The 22,446-nt window shown below is 37.7% G+C and overlaps 1 protein-coding gene across 3 annotated transcripts in view; it reads left to right on the top strand.

The window, feature by feature from the left end:
* Positions 1-22,446, top strand: part of ZFPM2 (zinc finger protein, FOG family member 2) — a 473,354-nt gene that overhangs the window by 293,487 nt on the left and 157,421 nt on the right. For all 3 annotated transcript variants that reach the window (XM_049633013.1, XM_049633012.1, XM_049633011.1), the window contains one exon: positions 17,181-17,292. In XM_049633013.1, the coding sequence (XP_049488970.1) occupies positions 17,181-17,292 (112 nt within the window). The remainder of the gene's footprint in view (positions 1-17,180; positions 17,293-22,446) is intronic.

Genomic DNA, 22,446 nt, shown 5'->3' with positions numbered 1-22,446 from the left:
TGGAACGCGGACTCTATGTGCTCCAGTCCCACGGCTGGACCCTTCGTTTTATCATTAGTTTCACTCCCTGCCCTTTCTTTTTCTCTCCAAATCTCTGCTTTCAAGACAGGAAAACTACAAGATAATTTGGTTTTCTCGCAGATGTGTAGTCTATCCACAACACTTAAATGAGAGGGATTTCTAAAATTATCCATTTTATTTTTAATCCACATTTAGAATTTTATGTAATAAAAACAGACATAGGGCCATTTCTCATGCTTGAGACTTTACTATCAACTGGATTTTCACTGAGTTTACTTTAGTGAAACTTAAACTGGTCTAGTGCAAAACTGCTAACCTTTCTTCCGTATGTTCTAGAGTAGTGTGATTTTGGCCAAAGAGGAAGTTTGTCTGTGTATCTTGCGTGATGTGCCCTTATCAACAATGATTGCAACGTATTCACTTTATGCATATGGTAGGAAGGATGCTTTCTACAACACTGTAAAGGATAGTAACATTAAAAAAAAATACTAGAGTCTTGGTCATTTGAAACTGAAATTTGGGTTAGTCTAGTAGCACAACATGGAAATATATGATCAAGCTTGTGCCTTACCTGGGGTGTGCACAGTTTCAAAAGATATGGAAGACAGAGCCATAAATAAGTTATTTTGCTCTGCATAAGTCAGAAGGCAGAACAAACTCTGAGTTTGTAGTTTAACCTTTCCTTTCTTAGAGAGTTGAATTAGGGAAAATGTACCTTACTGTGAATTAGTGACATTGTTTTGTGATTCTCAAATGTAAAGAGAGGAGCCCCATTAAAGAGTATGCATGAATGTATGTGTATTTGTTGAAGGGCTTCTGTCTGCTTCTAGAGGCGGGGCACCATTGTGTCATTTCATTAATGTATTTATAGCCACTGTGATTATTTAATTTTCTAAATATCAAAGGACACCATGAATTTGTTTTTGACATAAAGAAAGGAGAGCATAGATTTTAAAAGGCTGAGTAACACTAGACAAGTCTGTTCACAAGTTTCTTCCATTTAGTGTACATGAAGTTCTAGAACCAAAAGGTGCCCTGAATCCCGAAGTCCTGGTCTTTTCTTTTATTAATGAAGAAACTGGCTCAGGGTAGTAATATATTTTGACCAAGGTAATCCAACCACTTAGAGGTAAAGCTTAAACCTAAATTTAATGAATTCATAGATCATTTTTGAAAATGTATCTAGCTAACATACTAGCATGAAATAGAAATTACAAAAGAAAAGGTCATAGACTTTGTAATTATGAAGGATTTTGCTTTGGGTATGGTTTGGTTGTCTTTGACAAATGAGACAACATATTTAAAATTTGAAATAACAACTTTAAATTATGGTAGTTACATTAAGGCTTTGTTCCAGCACATGGTATGAGAAAAATTTGCATTATTTAAAAATTTTGAACTAGCTCAGGGATTCCCAATTTAGACTCAAGATAGGGGAGTGGCGTAATTAGGAACTCAGTGTCTAGATCCTTTTCAAGTTATTTCCCAGATGCCCTAGAAGCACATTTTTAGACCTTGTAGGTACTAGTAAAAACAATAGGTAGGAAAATCTGGAGTAATTTCAACAGAATATATTATTTTATAACTAGTATGTAGGGCTTTTTATCATAGAAGGTGAGATTTTATTCAATTAACCTTAAGTTGCCGTTAAAATCTTTTATTTGTGCTACTAGTAGTTCAGTTGTCTCCCCACTAGCCAATTTGTTGAGTAATTTAAAAGCAGTAAGATTAGTCAAAATAGTAAAATCTCTTACATATTTAGAGCATGCTATGTTGATCATTGTGTTGATGTCTGGATAGAATAAATTAAATAGGCATAAGACTTCTCATAGACATTTAACTATTTCTTAAATTTTTCTCCATTTCCCCAAATCAATGTACATAATAATTATAAATCCACACTTACTATTTGTCAGGTATCAATGTCAGCGATTTATAAGTATTCATTTATCTTACATCACATCAGCCCCAGGAGGTATTATTATTCTCATGTAACAAATGGGGAAACTGATGCACAGAGAAGTAGAGTTTACTAAGGTCACACCACAGATGAGTAGCAAAGGTTGGATTTCAACTTGAGCAATCTGACTCTAGAACTCATGCTTTTAGCCACTGTGTTAATTGCCTGTCTGTTAAGTCTGTAGTATGTGAACTGAGGTTTCTGCTGCTTTTCCTCATTGTGCTTCTCACACTGAAGAAAAATACTGTATGTCATAAATAATATTTGAATCACAACTGAACTCTTTGGTTTCAGACCTATTGAATCAAAAGAACTACCTTGTTTCCACCTCTGCCCTATTTCTCCCCAATGGTTTTTACTGAAGGCTCCTTTTTGATTTCCCAATTTGACCTTGAACTTCCATTGGCAGGTGAAACTGTTCTGTGTTTTGTTTTCTCAGTCTACCTGTGAGCAATCCAGTTTAAGCTGGAGACACACTAACTGCACTCAGACTGAGATATTTCTTTTAGCAGAAACTTTCCCCCACCCCCATCAGGGCACCAAGACTATACAGTGCAGCTAGGTTCCTTAAGTAGATACACGCAGAGGTTCTGAAGAGTGGAATTGACCAACCAGACACAAAGGCTGGCTGGACTGCCTTGCTGCCCAGAGTATACGTCAGTACCTCACTGTGAAGTACTATGATGAGGCTCTACTCTGTTGACCAGTGGGCACCAAGAGAATTCATTATTCATTTGTTCTTGTATAATCAGTACTGAGTTGAGTGAATTTTAGCCTAAAGACACCTTGGATCTCATCATGAATTCTGCTTATGATTGACAATAACCTTTATAGGCTACTTTTTAGTCATTGTTGGTTTACCTGTAAACATTTCTATAGCTATAAAAATACCTGCAGTCATAAAAATAAAAATATTAAAAGTATTGCCTATTTTTCCATATTTTTAATATCACTAACTGGACTATGTTCGGTTCTGTTCCACTCATACACCCACTTGATGCCTGGTATTGGTAGTTAGTATCTCAACTAGACTTTCAAGACCCAAAACTGTGCAAATGTGAGAAATAATTCACTATAAACCTATAAATTTCGCAGCTCAAATAACCTAAAGGTTATTAACGAAGCACCATGCGATTAGCTTATACAAAGTGCAGCTAGGAATCATGCATAATGTAAAACAGAAACTGCTAACCACTGACTCATGGAAGATCATTTAAGCTAGTTTTTATGGACATGAAGAATTGATAGTTAACACAATTCCTAAGAAGATTCTTATTGTTTTGACACCATGGAAAGAATTTAGTTTCTTACAGATTTACTAAGAGAAAAAATAGAAAACAGTTCATGGTTAAGGCAGTTTCCAGCAATGTGAATTTGAACAAGTTGTTGTATATTTTAGAGTCTCGGTTTTTACCTATATAAAATGGACATAACAATGGAATTGTAAAAATTAATTCAAAAAGTAATTCAGCATCTAAGGGTGCCTGGGTGGCTCAGTCGGTTGAGCGTCTGACTTCAGCTCAGGTCATGATCTCACGGTTCGTGGGTTCGAGCCCCGCATCAGGCTCTGTGCTGACAGCTCGGAGCCTGGAGCCTGCTTCGGATTCTGTGTCTCCCTCTCTCTGACCCTCCCCCGCTTGTGCACTGTCTCCCTCTGTCTCTCAAAAATGAATAAATGTAAAAAAAATTTAAAAAGTAATTCAGCATCTAGAATTTTAGCATAGTTAATGCTTAATGAAACAATATAAATCATATATTAGAGAAATGCATCACTTTTCCACCCAGCCAAAGTTCTTGTTTTACTGAGAATTTTGCATTTTCATGGAAACATTTTTTTTTATTAGTAGTAATTTTATAAAGGTTTTATTTTTAAGTAATCTCTACACCCAACATGGGGCTTGAACTTACAACCCCAAGATCAGGAGTTGCACGCTCTACCGACTAAGCTAGCCAGGCACCCTGGAAACAAATTTCTTTAGGAGTGTTGGAAACATAAGCCACATGCTCACATACAGTAACATACCTGGTATCGCTTTAAGCTCATTATATACATTAACTCATTGAATCCTCAGAACAATCCTATGACATAAATACTTGCTTGTCTTATACTTATTTTAGAGATGAAGAAACAGTAGTTAAGTAACTTGCCCTAGGTCATACAGCTACTGGATGGAGATGTGGTGCAAACTCAGCTTGGCACCCAAGGGCAACTTTTAAAATTTGACTATTAATAAAGCATAGTAAGTGTGGTAATTAGTATATGCTTAAAATGGTCTATACATAATTTATCTTGACTACATTTTGCAAAACATTTCAGTTTTTGAAATATTTTAAATATATTTTTGATACACTTTATTTCGTAGTAATAATAATTAAATGAGTATATAGTAAACTGTTGGTAGAAGTAGAAGTGCATGGCTTAAATCAAGCGATAAATGTAATAAAAGATTTTATAATTGGGTTTTAGATAGAATTATTAAAATATAAGCTATATTTTATAGATTTTCAGCATATACTGGAGAAAGCCTCAGTATTTTTAACTTTAAAATTAAAGTGTAGGGGCGCCTGGGTGGCTCAGTCGGTTGAGCGTCCGACTTCGGCTCAGGTCATGAGCTCGCGGTCCGTGAGTTCGAGCCCCGCGTCGGGCTCTGTGCTGACAGCTCGGAGCCTGGAGCCTGTTTCAGATTCTGTGTCTCCCTCTCTCTCTGACCCTCCCCCGTTCATGCTGTCTCTCCCTGTCTCAAAAATAAATAAACGTTAAAAAAAATTTTAAAGTGTAATCCGGGGAGCTCCTGGGTGGCTCAGTTGAGCATCCGAGTCTTGATTTTGGCTCAGGTCATGATCCCAGGGTCTCAGGATCAAACCCTGTGTTAGGCACCACACTGAGCATGGAGCCTGCTTAAGATTCTCTCTCTCCTTCTGCCGCTCCCCCACCCCCACACTCATGCTCTCTCCCTCTAAAATAAAAAGTAAAATAAGGTGTGATCTTAAATTTTCATGAAGATTCTTTAAAATGAGTGGATTAGACACTTCTCATCTATTACTACACTGTCATTTGGTCATGGACCATCAAATATACATTGATATTTCCAAATGTATTAGTCATATACTTGAAATATCATGAGATGGATTATAAATATTGCTTTAAATAACCTATCTGTATGTCACTTCGGTATTTTTATTATCAATATACTGTGAGCATCTAGAGGAAGTGTAGCTTTCATCATTCTGTTCCTAAGAGTTTTTATCTATAGTAGATATTTAATAAATATTTATCGAATGAATAATGAATATACCCAATTTCTAGTAAAGTATAAAGTGATTATTTTAAGAGCAGAATAACCTAAATAAGTCTTTTAAAATAGAAATGGCATAAAGAAATCCAAAAATAGCCAAACTGTGGAAAGAGCCCAAATGTCCATCAACTTATGAAAGGATAAAGAAGATGTGGGTTATGATACACATCACACTCACATATGTATATATATGTATACGTATACATATATGTATATGTATATGTATATATATATGTATACGTATACACATATGTATATGTGTGTGGAATATTACTCAGCCATCAAAAAGAATGACTTCTTGCCATTCGCAACGAAGTGGATACACTGGAGTGTATTATGCTAAGTGAAATAAGTCGGTCAGAGAAAGACAAATACCATATGATTTCACTCATGTGGAATTTAAGAAACAAAACAGATGAACACAGGAGAAGGCAGAAAAAAAAGGGAGAGAGGGAGGCAAACCATCAGAGACTCCTAACTGTAGAGGAGAAACTGACGGTTGCTGAAGGAGAGGTAGATGAGGGATGGGCTAAATGGGTGATGGGTGTTAAGGAGGGCACTTGTTGTATTGAGTACTGGGTGTTGTGTGTTCAGTGATTCATCACTGAAGTCTACTCCTGAAACCAATATTACACTATATGTTAACTAACTAGAATTTAAATAAAACCTGAAACAAACAAAAATAATGGTTATCGTTCACTACTAATTAGAGTAATTTTATTTGTAACATTACATCTTTTATGTGGCAAAACCCACATCTGGACAATGTTGGTCCAACCTTTAATATCGTGTACTCACAACTAAATGCAGAATTTAACCCCTGGTATTTGCACTCAACCATTAACTTTTTACAGATGTGTTAGTTTGTCATGTTAACATTAAGTATTCTTTCTAATACACATGTTGATGCTTTTATTCATATGTCTACGCCTTTGTAAAGAATATGGCTGGAGAAATTTGTCCAGGGACAGTATTTATAAAGGCTTATCTCATTTGGTTCTGCTTTCATAGCATGTTCCTTTCGTTGTCCCAGATTCACAGGTATGTTGCACAAAGGTCCCCTGGATTGGGAGCTTGTAGAGGTGAATCAGTTTCATTGGTTGGCATCTTCTTCTCCTTATTTTTCTCCATGGGAAACAAAGCAGTGTACTTCTGGAAGGGAAGGCTACTCTCATTGAGTTGGGCACTTGGCTTTTATTCTCTGGAAGTACAGAATTAGTATAGTCCTTCTGCATCTGTTGATTTGGAGAAAAATATTGAAAACTACTCTCATGGTCAGAGTCTTACTTTACATACTTAATTTAAGTGTTTGCAATATTCTTGTTATTAAAATGTCTCACAGATTAGATAAGCTTTGTTCCATTCCTCTATAGCACCTTCACACTTCTGCCAACCATACTGCCAAGCTCTTAAGCTTTTGCACCCAACTTTAAATAATTTGTCTCATAAAAATCTGCTTTCCCCAAAGGTGCTATATACATCCCAGCACCTATACATCCCAGCATGTACTATATGGTTTAACAATGCCATCATTTGGCTTTTTTCTCTTTGGAGACACCTTTCTCATTCCTATTCTTCCAGTTGATGTTAGACTCTTAACATCAGTTTCAAATCGCAGGTATATTTTAAGTTCAAGATATAGGTGAGTTCTTACTACTTTATGGCTATAGAGGAAAATACAGGTACAAATCATGAAAACAAAGCATGTATATATAAGGAAAAAACCGTCTGCATTTGATTTTAAAATTTACTCTATTGTTAATACCAGGATTGCCCTTTTTCTGTGGAAGGGAAAAGCTGATATTAAGATTGGCTAAAATGGTAATAAGGAGACAGTCTAAAAGGTGTCCGAAAGATTCATTACATAGTGCAGTGGATTAATTCATGAGGGACAGACATATCTCAGTATCTGAGGATGACTTTGTGCAGGATATAGCTTTTTCTTTCTTCCACAGAATGCCTTTGGGGTAAATCGCAAAAAGAGACTGCTGAATAGAATCGACCACTATTTTTTTATGTGTAAATAGGTCATCGATAGTTGAATGTGTGTGTGTGTGTGTGTGTGTGTGTGTGTGTGTGTGTGCGCGCGCGCGCGCGCATCTGCAGCACCCTCCATATAATTCTTCATACTAACATTTTATTTTGACCACACCACTGACCTCACCGTTTTCCTTGGTATTAATATTCCAAGGTAAAGTACAGTAGGCGGCTTTATTTACTGCATCAGCAATTAAAAAATAGTAGTGTTTCCTTAAGTCAGTATAAGCCCAGTGTATTAAATTTTCATAAATATCTTCACACTCAAGATTTGAGTTTAGACTTGACAAAAATTCTATAGTAGAAAGTCTTACGATGTTATTGTCAAGCTGGAAGGACATATGAGATCATCTTACAAAGCAGAAAGATGCGACATATGAGAGGTTAAATGATTGATCCCAGGTCACACAGCTGGGATCACGGCTTTCCGGTCCCTGCTCCCCTCCACAGGTTTACGTCAGGGGGGATACTCAAGAGCAGTTTACTTTTTCCTTCCCAAGGCTTCGGTGCTGACACTCTTTTGCACATTGCACTAGGTGCAAGCCCAGAAATTCTGCCAGGAGCAAAACAACACTCCTTAAACACTCTGTGACTTTCAGAACTGTATAAAATAAAAGGTTGAAGTTAATGGTTGCCAGCTTGGAGGGAGTAGTTCCTCTTCGGAGCCAAATATATGTGGAGAACAGATGAGACTGTGGGAGTGAATTGGCAAAAGGGAAAGAGAAATGAATCTATTCTTTTTTTTGAAAATGAAAGTATAATAAATATCTGGATAATTTAGTTGTTTGTTATTCATTTAGAGATTCTTCCCATTTGAAAAATGAAAAATCTGTATCTTTCATGTGTGTATTCTTAAACAGTAATTTTCAATTATTTTTCTAACTATCATGAAATAATCTTTTTTTCTGGAAGTAAAGAGATTATTTTAATGACCTGGATATATGGAACTGTGTTCACTTTCTTAAAAGATCATTATTTCTCATACTGAAATTTCTATCTTTAAGCAGTGACTCATGTTGTCATAATGGGTTTCCACAATTTTGAGAACTAAAAGCAAATATACCTCAGAGATAATGATTATTTAAATTTTTGGTTCTTAGAGATAAAACTGTCTTTGACATAAGGAGTATGGATGGATATAGTAGCCAAGAATTCTATCATTTTATTTCACACTCATTTTGTTTTTGAAAAGTCTCTTATCGTGTTCGAGATCCCACATACCACAGTGATCTTAAAGACGTTTGTTAGCAGACTTCTCTGGAATTTCACTCTCATGCTGTCCTTAAAGGATATTTTGTGGAACTGTGCTCAAGAGAAATGCTATTCTAATGACACCTTCCTAATATTTCCATTCATAAATCTATTCTGTGCCTAATGGTATAGTGTAGTGGTCCTTGGTAGGGCACATCATGGATGCCTTTCCAGTTTAGACTTTTTATGTATTTTCTAATTTAAGACTATTCTTAATTTATTTGAACTTGAGTTTGAAAATGTGTCTAGCGGGGGCGCCTGGGTGGCTCAGTCGGTTGAGCCTCCGACTTCGGCTCAGGTCACGATCTTGCGGTCCGTGAGTTCGAGCCCCGCATCGGGCTCTGGGCTGATGGCTCAGAGCCTGGAGCCTGCTTCCGATTCTGTGTCTCCCTCTCTCTCTGCCCCTCCCTCGTTCATGCTCTGTCTCTCTCTCTGTCTCAAAAATAAATAAATGTTAAAAAAAATTTATAAAAAAAAAAAATTAAAGAACTGAAGTCTCATTAAAAAAAAAAAAAGAAAATGTGTCTAGCACATCAGTCTTTTTCAAGCAAGGGAAATTTGATTATCTTTTACTAAGTTGAGTTTTGTTGTTTCCTAAACAATTACTGTAGGTAAAATACTTGGTATGAGTTTGAAAGCTCCTAAAGTTACTTCTTCATTTGTTTCAAGTTTTTATTTATGTATTTATTCACTTAACTAATCTCTGTATCCAATGTGGGGCTCGAGCTTATGACCCCAAGATCAAGAGTTGCATGCTTTTCTGAACCAGCCAGGTGGCCCTGGTTACTTCCTTAAATCTGTTTGTGTCTCTCTTTCTCTCTCTCTCATTTTTAGACACAATAAACAAAAGGAAGGTGGCAATTCTTACTCAAGGGATATCCCAGTGTAGTTCAGTGGCCATTTTATTATTTTTTAAACGGAAGCACATGATTTGCATGGAAACACATGAAAAGCCTAGTCATGTCTGAATGATGTCTGGCATTAGTTAGTCATGGAGAATATCTAGGTGTTATTGCTGAGAACCTGTTTTTATATCATCACACAGATAATGTTGACCCTACAAGACCACATGGAATAGAGTTATTCCGTTTATGTAGTCTAAAGTGATACTCTGTTTTTTTAAGAAAAAAAAAAGTATTGGCCTCAGCAGGATCAAGCTCAAACCCTGTATAACTTTTTAAAGGATTTTACTAAAAGCCACAGGTTTGGTAGGTGCAAATCTTCATTCTAAAATTTTTTTTTTATGTTTATTCATTTTTGAAAGAATGTCTCTCATTTTGAAACAATGTCTCTCTAGAGACAGAGCACAAGCAGGGGTGGGGCAGAGAGACAGGGGACACAGAATCTGAAGCAGGCCCCAGGCTCCGAGCTGTCAGCACAGAGCCCAACGCGGGGCTCCAACTCACAAACCGCGAGATCGTGACCTGAGCCGAAGTCGGATGCTCAACCGACTGAGCCACCCAGGCGCCCCTGGAAGTCTTCATTCTAAAAGTCTAGTTTTTAAATATTTTAATTTTTTAAGTAAATCTCCACCCAACGTGGGGCTCAAACTCACAATCCTGTGATCAAGAGTTACATGCTCCACCAATGGAGCCATCCAGGCACCCCCATACTAAAAGTTTTATAGTTTCAGTCAAATCAGTGATGTTGAGACTGTATGTCACGCACAGAACTACTGAAAACATAATTGTGTAGGGCCTTGCGTTATTACTTGACATTTCTCCCCACTCTGGGTACTCCAAGATTTTAAGTTTTTATGCTCCCATAGGATAGATTGTTTGTGAAGGGAATTTTTAAATTCAAGCTCACTGTCACTAGAGACATCATACAGTTACAGGGAGAGTGATACAATGTTTTCGTGACTGTCAGATTGTGTTTAAATGTAATTCCAGTGTGCAGAACCGCTTGGATATATTAACTGAAACTTTTACTGTGTAGTAAGTACAAGGTCAAATCACATACAGTACCATTTTTCTTTTTCATTTAGATGTAGGCAATAATTCAGTTGGGGGAGATTGGCTTTTTTTCTGGTTCTAAATCTAATGTCTACAGTGATTTGGAAAATTTTCTATGCCTACTCTCAAATATGTTTTTATAGCTGGAGAGAATAGAAACAGCTATTAATTTTGTCAACTAAGCTTCAGCCCTTTTCACCTATTGCCCAGTTAAGGAATCAACACGCTGAGAGCATTTTTATCCACATCGAACTCCATCTCATGGCATTGGCTTGAGATTCCCTAATGAGATTTTGTTATATTTCCCAAACTAAAGTCAATGGAGGCCAATTTTTCCATCAGGTGACACTTGTAGCTCTTTTAAAAGGCTGTAAAGTCAGGCTCTTCTCATAGGTCAGATTTTCCTAAGACTTCTAGCTCTTCCTAAGCCTCATTTTGGAAATCTTCAACAAATATTTCCAGCAAAATTTGGAGTCCCTAAGACAGCATTATGTCACCAGTTTCTTGGGTTAGAATTATCCTCTGTTCTTTACCTTTGGGCTGTCTACTTTTATCTCCATTAACCTTTTGGCTTGAGTATAAACATTTATTGAAGGCTACCTCCTTTGTCGGTCCAGTAACTCCAAAGGTTAGTGAGAAGTGGATGCTAGTTTGACCTCTTTTATCCACATTAGATGATTCTAATTATTCCTAAGAAATGACACTTTTGACCCATTTTGTCCTTGTCAAGTTTGTCTCGTGGTAGGCTGTCGAAGCATGAAACTCTGGGTTCAAACAGTGTCCACAAGTGCACATTTTTCTAACTTGCAACGTGGAGCCTCAAATTTCCTTTTCTTTTTAAAACGTGCCAGTTTAAATGAAACTCGGGGCTCCTGTTATGCACCTTGAATTGGTTTATTACTGAAAGAGACTGCCTAGATTTAAAACGCAAACTTTAACCTGTAAAAACCCATAGGTTATTGAATACGGGGGAAAAAAATGAAAAAAAGCTTTGCATAAGTGAGGATAAGCTAGGTTTTGCTGAGGTTGCAAGCAACTCTCATATCACAATGGCTTTTTACGTAAAAAAAAAAAAGTTCCTTTCCTTATCACACTACATGGCCGTTGTGATTGCCAAGGCTTCCTCCTCGCGTGCTCCCACGATCACTGCCGCAAAGCAAGGCATGACGATGAGTCCATTGGCTCTTACAGCTTCTGTGTGGAAGTGACATGAGTCATCTCTTGTTCAATTTCATTGGTCACATGAAGTCACATGGCCATGCCTGACTTTAAAAGAGATCTGGAAAGTGGAGAGTTGGAAACAATTTATCAATAGCACTAATGACTACCGCTGTGTTTAAAGAGTTTTTCTCTTGATTTTTATGCTGATAACTGTAGGCATTACCAGCACCTGAGAAAAACAAAGATTCAGTAAATGCTTTTTGTGCATTTTTAGTTTATTTCTTCATGTAGCTATTTAGCAGAAGTGTTACATGCATCTACAGTGTACTAAACACTGTGCTGGTTGATTTAGACAACTGTCTTTGAGATAGAAACCATTGTCCCCATTTTACACATGTGTAATCTGCAATTCACGACATTCAGGTTTAAGTGATTTCCCAGTCGTGGAGCCTGCCCATAGCACATAGTAGGATTCAAACCTAGGTCATCCGACTCCAAGAAAAGTAATGTCCTTTCTGTTCTGCCTCGACTATAAGGTCAACAGTAAATCATGAAATGTTTTAAATACTTAATTGTAGAAGTGGAAATTATTACAGTCACCACTATGTATTTTCTTGTACTTTAAGACAAGAACATTTAGTATATCTAATAATTGTGGAATGACAACATAGGTTTAATGTTATTCTAAGAAGCTGTTTTATACCTTTTGAGTATATTTGATAAGGAGCTTAAAGTGTTTTTTTAAACTGTAAGTCAGTAAATATGAATCCCTTTTGTGTTAGTTTTCTATTGCTGCTGAAACAAATTACCACAAATTTAGTGGCTTAAAACAACACAAATTTATTATCAGTTCTGTAGGTGAGAGGTCCAATATGGATCCCATTAGACTGAAATCAAGGTGGAATGCATTCCATTCTGGAGGTTCTAGTGGAGAATACCTTTCCCACTATTCAAGCTGGTGGCAGAATTCAGTTCCTTGAGGTTGCAAAACTGAGGTCCCTGTTTCCTGCTTCCTGAAACAGAGTCATCCCAGTTTCTGGACACCACTGTGCTCCTTAGTTTATAAACTCAGTATGCCATCCTCAAAGGCAGCAAAGGCAGGTGGAATCCTTTTCATATCGAGTTCCTTTGATCTACTGTGTTGCCTCTCCTGTCTTCAGGAACTCAGGTGTTCAGACTGGGCCTGTCCAGATAATCTAGGATATTTCCACCATTTCACAGTCCTACACCTTCATCACTTCTTTAAAACCCTTTGCCCAAGTAAGGTAACATATTGACAGGTTCCAGAGAATTAGGGCATGGGACTACGTTTATATCCACACTCTTTCCCAACATATTGTGCCGACTGTGTGCTCTGTAGGATACTAATAAACATCTTGGTCTTGAGGTCTTCATTTGTGAAATTAGGGAATGAAACTCACTGAACTTTGAAGTTGCTTTCAGTTCTTAACATTCTAGACTTGTATGAGTCCTTATGGTAGAGACCTGGGAAAGTGAACCTAATGATCAATGTGGATATTATTGTTATTTTCTATTCATGGATTTTGCCGGAGTGTAGATTTCATATAATCCTGGCTAACTCCTTCCTTCTCACACTTGGTAATCTTCTTTGAAGTCAGTCAATCTCTACGAAAGTTGACTTCTTCAGAAAGAAATTGACTTACCTCCTCAAAACTGTAATAACTGGTCCCTTGAGATTTTTTATCTACTTATTATTTACTTCACAGCTTTGGTAGAGCTTTCAGCAAGTTTTAGCTACATTTTTGCTTTGGCTTTATTGATTTAGAATAAAAGAAATTGTTTTTCGTTCAATTCAGTTTCTTAATAAGTCCAATTCTATCTATGCCCAGGTTTCCAAAGTTTTAAAAGGTATGATGCCTAATGTACTATTAAAGAAAGATATTTATTAACTAGTTTTATTTGCACCATGAGATTAATTCCTTTGAATCTTCATTTGCTTATATACTAAATGGAAAAAGTTAATACCTAAGCCCTTGAGTTTAAAAATCAAAAAAGATAATTGAACGGAAGTACAGTATCCAACATTTAGTGTTCAATAGATGTAAATGACTAATATTGTTGTAACAGTAGTAGGGGGGGGGGGGGGGATAAATCATCCCAGTTTGCCAAGGAATTTCTCATTTAAAGGCTGAAAATCCAGCATCCTGGGGAACCCTTCAGTCTCAGAAAAACCCAAATGGTTGGTCACCCCAGGAGTCTAGCTGGAGACAGCTAGAAATAGATACGATGTTTTCCTTTGACCTAACAGAAGTCATTAATCTTTGAGTTGCAGGTTTTTCTTTTTTATCTGAGAATGGATATGAAGACTAAATAAAGTTAAGTGTCTAACAGAAAACCCACACAAGTAGCGTAAGTAATAGTACCCTTATTCTTCCTGGTTAAACAATCGTTACTGGCTTCCTTTGCTTAGAAATTTAAGCATAAAAGGTTTTGCCTGATATAAAAAAAAAAAACATCTTTCAAAATAGCTTCTAACCTGCCCTTCCAGACACATTGCTGTTATTCCTCTCCCACCTGTCAGTAATGAAAATATTGATGATGATGGTGACGATGATGATAGCTAATACTTATCTAGTACTTTCTACGAATCAAGAATGGCTGTAAAGACTTTGTAAGAACTCAAAAGCAAAGTGTCCCAGAACCGCTCACCATTGCCTGTACTCACGACTCATATACTGCTCAGACTTTGTCCATGGCATACCACCAATTGCAAATTTTCCCCATTTATCCTTTAAGAGCCTGTCTAAATGTCACCTCCGCTATGATATCTTCCCAGAATCCACAAGACAGAACTTTCTTTCTTGCCCTGCATTAATCCCAAAACAATTTACACATGACTTTTTGCTCTTATCATGCGACTGTTTGCATTATATTCAACTTTTTTCTTAGGTATCTGTATCTTTCACCAAAAAGAAAGATGCCTTAATATTGCTAGCACCAAAAAACACAGGACCAGGATAGAGGTGGTTTGTATATTCATAAGATGAATGGAAGATTATAGTATCAGCAAATCAACTGATTTACTTTACACTAAAATATTCCCTAAAGAATTTAAATGATCAATATCTAGGGGCGCCTGGGTGGCGCAGTCGGTTAAGCGTCCGACTTCAGCCAGGTCACGATCTCGCGGTCCGTGAGTTCGAGCCCCGCGTCAGGCTCTGGGCTGATGGCTCGGAGCCTGGAGCCTGTTTCCGATTCTGTGTCTCCCTCTCTCTCTGCCCCTCCCCCGTTCATGCTCTGTCTCTCTCTGTCCCAAAAATAAATAAAAAATGTTGAAAAAAAAAAATTAAAAAAAAAAAATAAATAAATGATCAATATCTAGTTTTCATATTATCTGTGGAAAATTGTGAAAGCTGATTTACTGTGTAGAAATCCATGTGGCTTTAAGAACTGTGGAGTGTAAAGATTAAATAAAAAGTATGACTTTCCCATAAAATAAGAATACAGTAGAAATGGGGGAGGTGCCTGTTGTTGAAATCTGTTATTTAAAACCAGAAAAGAACAAGTGTTACAAATAAGATCGCGAAATCTCCTACATAATAACTGTCTACCGAAATGGTGGACTCTCTCTTGTGACTCGTTCTGCTTTTTGCCTGGAGACCTGCTGAGCCTGATCTGTGGGTTTACCTGTTTCTCTGGTAGTAAAGGGAGCTGACATATGCATAATTAAGACCTAATATTAATTGGATATGGGTCATTATCATTTCAGATTGAAGAAGCTTACTTGCCCTCAATTGTGTTTTCAAATGCAAGTAAATAAAAATGGTCACTCAGACTGATAACCGTAAAGATAACTTGCTAACATCTTTGCCTGTATTGTTAAAAATAAATAGTATAAAATTGCTTCTTTTCTACAGGCCCTTAGACTATATTCTTCTTTCCTGTATTCTTCTTTCCTAACAGACTATATTTTCAGGGATAATTTCTATAGTTTGTTACTAGAGAAGTTTCTCGGAATGTGTAGAGCACCAGATAAACGTTTTTAATGGTTGTACTTACCAAATATTAAGATGTATAGTTGAAAAGTGAACAATTACGATGTGTGGTTGAAAAGCGAACAATTTAAAATTGAATCAAAGAACGAATACGAAAAATCAGTGTGCTAGCATTTCTTACAATTGATCTGGCTTACCATCTCTTAAATTTGAAATATTTTTTTCAGACTTTTAAAAAAATTTATCCATGATGGTTGGTTTTTTTTTTCATTAAACAGTATATTTTACAGTAGTTTTACCTCTTATAATATAATTGATACTTTAAAGAATGGGTTAACATTCATCTTATGCCTACTCGTCGATATGGGTTTGCAGCTAACAACAGATCTGTGTCTCAGGCGCAATCATTGTTGTTATTTAGTGGGGGAAATGGGTTTTCCAGATTCCTGAGGGATTTGAAATGACCAGATTACACGGAACTCCACAAGTGAATATTTATTAATGCCAATTTGGGAAATTTGCAGCAAAGTCCCAGAATGAGCCACGATCTCTGTGGCAGGATCATATCTAGGTGAAGATTCAGTTCAAACATTACCTTGAGACCCTTGCATTGTACTCTGGGTTTTGTGATATTTGATATACAGACATGGTCTGGTGGATGATAAAAGTCTGACTGCTAGTTCACTGTGACTCATCGGGAAACAACAGTCTTGCTAAGGCTCACTTGTTTCCTCCTCAGTTCATTTCCTGCCATGTTTAATGTAATTAAAGGCAAATAATTCGCGTTCCAAACAGCCTAAATTGATAAACCTTTTGAGCCTTATGTTGAAAATGTACAACCGGAAACATTTTGTTCGAACTAGGGCGAGTGTCTCCCTGCCTCTGTGCTTCCCAGAGCGAGGTATGTCATGCTTTAGTTGCTCTGCATCTGAATTTATTCACGATTCCTCTTTTATACTCTTTCTGGAGACAATGTATGGTGAATCATTAGCATTATTATTATTTCAGTTACAGTCAGACTGCATATCCACACTTAGCAAAGGAGGTTAGGTAGATTTCATTATTCATTTGAAATAAATTCCGACTCTAATAAAAATGTTGCTCAGGGTAGAGCTTTGAAATGGATCCTGATTCTTAAATTCTTTCCTGTCTGTTTCAGGAAATAGTGAGATCCTGTTGATAGTAAAGTACAATGTGTCTAAAGTTCACTTCTAAACACTCTGCTCTTTGCAATGAAAGTCATCTGCATTCTCTTTATAATTCAGAGCCGCAAGAGATCTGTCTAATCTTGGAGATCTGATCCAGTATCATTTAGGGAAAAAAAAATCCTTGATAATAATTCTACCATTCAGATTAGTGAAAGCAGTAAAGCCTTACAGCTTCTGTCATCTTAAAAAGATATTATGAGACAGGGGAATAAGGACGTGGATTATGGTTTGGGAGATTTAGTTGTTTGTAAAAATAAAATGATTAGTACAGTTATTATTCAAGTTTTTAATCAACAAAAGCAAATGGCATCTGTTTGTTATCATTCTTTCTACAGAAGACAAAGGCTCAGGTCCCAATGGTGCTGACTGCTGGTCCCAAGTGGCTACTGGATGTGACTTGGCAAGGAGTAGAAGACAACAAAAACAACTGCATTGTGTACAGCAAAGGTAAATGCAGGAATCATTTCCCTCTCTCTTTGTGAGTTTTGGAACCTGAGCGTTGCACAACAGCACCCAGTGAGCGGGGAATGAGAATGCAAAGTGACATTTGATCCCCTCTCTTCTTTTTCCCTCCTGAATCTCTCTAACCCGTGTTGTCAGCAAAGCCTACTGGGCTTTTTCTGTACAAAACATGACAGAAAGTGTTATACCATTAATTACTTAGCACTGCACACATTTACCTAACCCTGCATTTGAGTGGTGTGACTGGAGCCTTCCTTGCTGTTAGCTTTATTGATAGCCAGTTTGATGAAATCCCAGGTCCCTCTCTCTTAGACATTATCTACAGAAAGCAAATTCCTTTGAAACTTAGCAATTCGTGTCAAGGTGCATGCTCCAGGAGGCATTGCATTCCAGACACTGTCTTGAAATCACTCATGATGGGGATAGCTGAAAATGAAACCATTGCAAAGACGGAGAATTCTTCCCCATGGTGATTTCTGAAGGGCAGGAGGCAAATGGGAAAGAGGAAGCCGATGGCTTGCAGTGCTTTGCCTTTGATTTGCTCAGTGTGGCATCAGCCCAGACTGCCATCATATAGATACACCCTGGCTACAAAGAAGCCCAAGTTCCGGGATGGCATTCCCCAGCGCAGTCCCCTGTTCGTGTGTGGTGTCATTTGGGACACTTTTCTCCACCTTCAGGTCGTGGGCCCCAGCTCTGTACTCTTACAGAGAAATCCCTAATCGTGCTTCTTCGTAAATATTGCAAAACCTTGGGCTTCGCGTGTTTAATTTCTTTTAGCTTTCTTTTTTAACCAAATAGACCTACTGAGATCAAAGATTTATTTGCACAGTGAACCTAGAAACCATAAAAGCGTACAAGGGAACAAGCAAATAAGCACCCCTATCAATATATTAACATATAAAACACTAATCATAACATCAAAGACTCTTAAAAACTTGCTAGAAACAATTACAACTTGTTCCTATAATCATTACAATTTGTACACTTATAAGAGGATTGCCTTTAAACTACCATAAGCCTTTGAAAGTTGAAACACCGGAAAGAGGGAATTTGTGAGCTTAAAAAACAATCCGCACACCAGGATCTGATTATATTCCTTTTCCTTCTATAATTGCTGGTCCCAAACCTATTCATTTTCTAACCTGAAATACCTGTGGTATGCTGGTGGGAGCTTTTAACTAGAAGGGAAGTGAGATTTTCCCAGGATATGTCAACATGATCTATCAAAGTGGAAGGAAATGGTATAGTGAACCAGCTTACCAGTGCCCACGTTCAGAGTGCAGAAATACAAAAGAGACCTTGGAATGCAGGCTTAATCACTAGGAATAAATGGTTGTATAATGTCTTATCTCCGCGATGGTGGTATAATATGGAGGAACCAAGGGAGTAGCTGTTCTCTTGTCATAATCCAGATCCACTGCATTTTTAAATCAGCCATTCTTCGGGGAGCAATGGTTGTTATTTTGCTATATAAGAAATATGACAAAATTGCAGTTCTGTGTTCAGCGGAGGACTCTAACTCGAACACGTTTATGTTTGTATTATGGTTGGCAGTAAGTAATTTGGAGCAATTTATGGAAGGTTACTCATTAATTAACGCATGAAGCAGATCTTGAGCCCAACTAGTTGCTGGCCTCGTACATGGCTACTAATAGCCACCATTACTCGGCACCCCTGAATCCTCTCCATGGTACTTCCATACCAGCCATGTGTGCTTCTCTCATTCTTCTCCATCACCTTGTTTTTTTATTTTTTTTTAATTTTTTTTAACATATATTTATTTTTGAGACAGAGAGAGACAGAGCATGAACGGGGGAGGGTCAGAGAGAGAGGGAGACACAGAATCTGAAACAGGCTCCAGGCTCTGAGCAGTCAGCACAGAGCCCGACACGGGGCTCGAACTCACGGACCGCGAGATCATGACCTGAGCCGAAGTCGGACGCTTAACCGACCAAGCCACCCAGGCGCCCCTCCATCACCTTGTTTTATGATCATTATCATATGGGTTCAAGAAAAGAGTAACAAAGTTAAAAATTCGGGGAAAAAAAAAGTAAGAAGTTAGCCATTAACTTTTAGTAAAAGAAAAAAGTAAACAGGGATTATTGCCTTGCTTTCCAGTCTACTCTGTAATTACCGAGGGCAAGAGCTGTCTTAGTCACCTTCCTATCCTTGGTATGGTATGCTGCTATAAAGAAAAAAAAAAGTGCTCAATAAATATTGATTTGTTGACCAGATAAACAAAGGATGTGTAGTCGCCAGAAACGGTCACAGGAATTTCATATACTCGAATGATGAACCATAAGAATCACTGCTATTTAATGGTTCTTAACCTGCAAAAGGTAATTTGATATTGTTCAACTTAAGAACTATTGGTATTGTGGTACAAAGAGCGGGTAGTGCAATATTTACTGCATAGGCATCATTTCATTTTATCTTCATTTACTACCTCCTATGAAGTAATTACTATACTACTCCGTGTTACAAAAGGTGAAATGGAGAATTAGGTGGGTTGAGTAAATTACTCAACCCACCTAATTCTCCATTTCATAGCTAGTAAGTGGTTGGAGTGGGGTTCAAATGTACCTTTGTGTAACGTAGGGTCTGAGTTACAGACATTAGAATAATTTCTCCCGGCATTAGGCTTTCAAACAGCTTAATAAGATAAGTAGCTTTTTAAAAATTATTTTACATAGTTTGGCATTCTTTTTTTGATTATTGTTAAACGTTTATTTATTTTTGACGGAGAGAGACAGGCAGAGCATGGGTGGGGGAGGGGCAGAGAGAGAAGGAGACACAGAATCCGAAGCAGGCTCCGGGCTCCGAGCTGTCAGCACAGAGCCCGACGCGGGGCTCAAACTCATAGACCACGAGATCAGGACCTGAGCTGAAGTCGGATGCTCAACCGACTGAGCCACCCAGATGCCCCTGCACAGTTTGGCATTCCCATTGAGAAAGATAGTATGGCTGTTCTTGGTCATGGAGACCTAACAATGGAGCCAAATTTGAAAACAGGTCTTGATGGTTCCAAACCCTATACTCCTACTGTGTAACTCTGACTTCCCCTTGCCATTTTATATGATGAGTAAATTCTTCCAAGTCAGTCAGGTATTTATGCCTGAATAGTGCAAAGATCTATGTTAGAGTATGACACTCCCCAATTGCATTACTCAGAACCCCAAGTGCATTAAAGAACAAGCCCTATGACCTAATATTGCCTATTGTGGCCCCTCTTGAAAACTCACAACGCCTGCTGGTATGAATGCTCTGAGAAGTTCTGTAGTGAACCAAAACAAAACAAAACACCAATTTAACTCATTTGGCCATATGAGATAGGTAGATAGATTTTTTTTTTTCTTTTCCTTTCCAGTGGACACCCATTGCAGTTAGTGTTCTGGATAACACACTCAAAAACCCTTCTGTAAATTCTGTTCTGATACCCTAGATGGACTTCGAAGGCCTGATACTAATTCCTAGTATTCAGATTGCCTTTGGAGGGAGGGAATAACTCACCCAGAATATGTCTCAAAGTTCTGTGAGTACCTTAATATGCTGGGATTGTACCAGGGATCATTTGAGTCATGGAAAATATGACCCAAGAAAGCACTTCTATCAGGACCTTGTGGGCTGTGAGCTTGCTGTCTTCATAGGCAGCAGGTATGATAAGACTCCTCAAAGCAAAAGAGTTTTGTAGCTGGAAGGTTTTAGCAATTTAGATTTAGTAAGTATTGACTTGGATATCCGTAATGTGTGAGGCATTTTCATAATACGTATGTTACTTATAAGCTGGGACTGTTTTCAAGTGATAGAAATCCAAATGAAATTGGCTTATGCAAAAAAAAAAAAAAAAAAAAAAGAATTACAGAGAGTGTGTGTGTGTGTGTGTGCGCGCGCACGTGCGCGCGTGCGTGTGTTGGGGTAAGGAGATTCATCTACTCATAAAACAGAGTCTAAGGATGTTCTGGACTTCAGGAACAGCTTAATCCAGTTGCTCAAACTTGGTCCCCAGGTTGTCTCTATCCTCTGCCTCTTCTTTCTTGCATGGGTTTCATTTTCAGAAATGCTCTCCTCAGGTAGTGGGAAGCTCCAAACTAATTCTACCAGCACAGCACTTCCAATGAAACACAGCTTTCCTGGGTTTTGATTAGGGCACATCACATACCAATCTTTGATCCAATTAAACACTCTCCCTGGCAGACTACAATCATCCTTAGAGTAGAATTAACCCCACGTGAGCCACGAAGATGGAAAAGAAATAGTTCCCCAAATGAAACCAAAGTGCTGGTGCCAGATACAAAAGAGGTGTTGCTTGATGGGCTTAGATGCAACACGTTATTCCTAATGTCTAAGAAGCTCTCGCCAAAGACGACAAATGAATTCCTGAGGCGAAAATTACATTTCCGTGTTTTGTTTTCTAGCTAAGAACCTAAATTACTCATGGATTCTATGCCAAAATCATTATTATAAGGACTTGGCCATCTGAGAAGATATCAGTACCTATTTACAAATAGAATGTAAAAATGCATATGTTTAGCATTTTTTAAAATTGGCTGGACTGTGAAATTTTTGGTATCATTTTCTTATGGTGTGTTGGATAGGCCACTTAATGTGTAACTATTACCATCTGAGAGGCATACTTAGTTCTTAAAGTATTATTAAATGTGAGCTAATAGCAAAATTAAATGTAACTGTAGTTTTCATTTCCAGGGTGTCCATCAAATAATTATTATAAAATTATATTATATCACTTAGTGCTTTGTGACAGGCTGCCATCATCTTGTTTCATCAAAGTAAAAAAGTATAGTATTTTGGCATTAATATTGTAATCTGATGTACTTTTTTCCTGCCTCAACTACCCCCTGTCATTCCAGAAAGTAATTAGCTCAACCAGATATTGATGGACCAGACCTGTTGGGTCATCTGTTTTTGGCCATTATTCTCAACAGACTCCAGATAATTCTAATTTACTTATCTCCAATGGAAAAATACTAAAAAGCACCATGCTGAAGTTAAAGGGAGGATGCTGGGGGGTAGGATTAGCAAGGTCTGCCCACTAATTCCTAAAATCCACTGGTGCCTGTTGAGCCTTGGAGATTGACGTTTCTTCTCCATAAACCATGGTGTTCTTTACTTCATAGT

This window comes from Panthera uncia, chromosome F2 (assembly GCF_023721935.1).
Source record: "Panthera uncia isolate 11264 chromosome F2, Puncia_PCG_1.0, whole genome shotgun sequence".
Taxonomy (NCBI): domain Eukaryota; kingdom Metazoa; phylum Chordata; class Mammalia; order Carnivora; family Felidae; genus Panthera; species Panthera uncia.
This window is presented reverse-complemented; position numbering and strand designations above follow the sequence as displayed.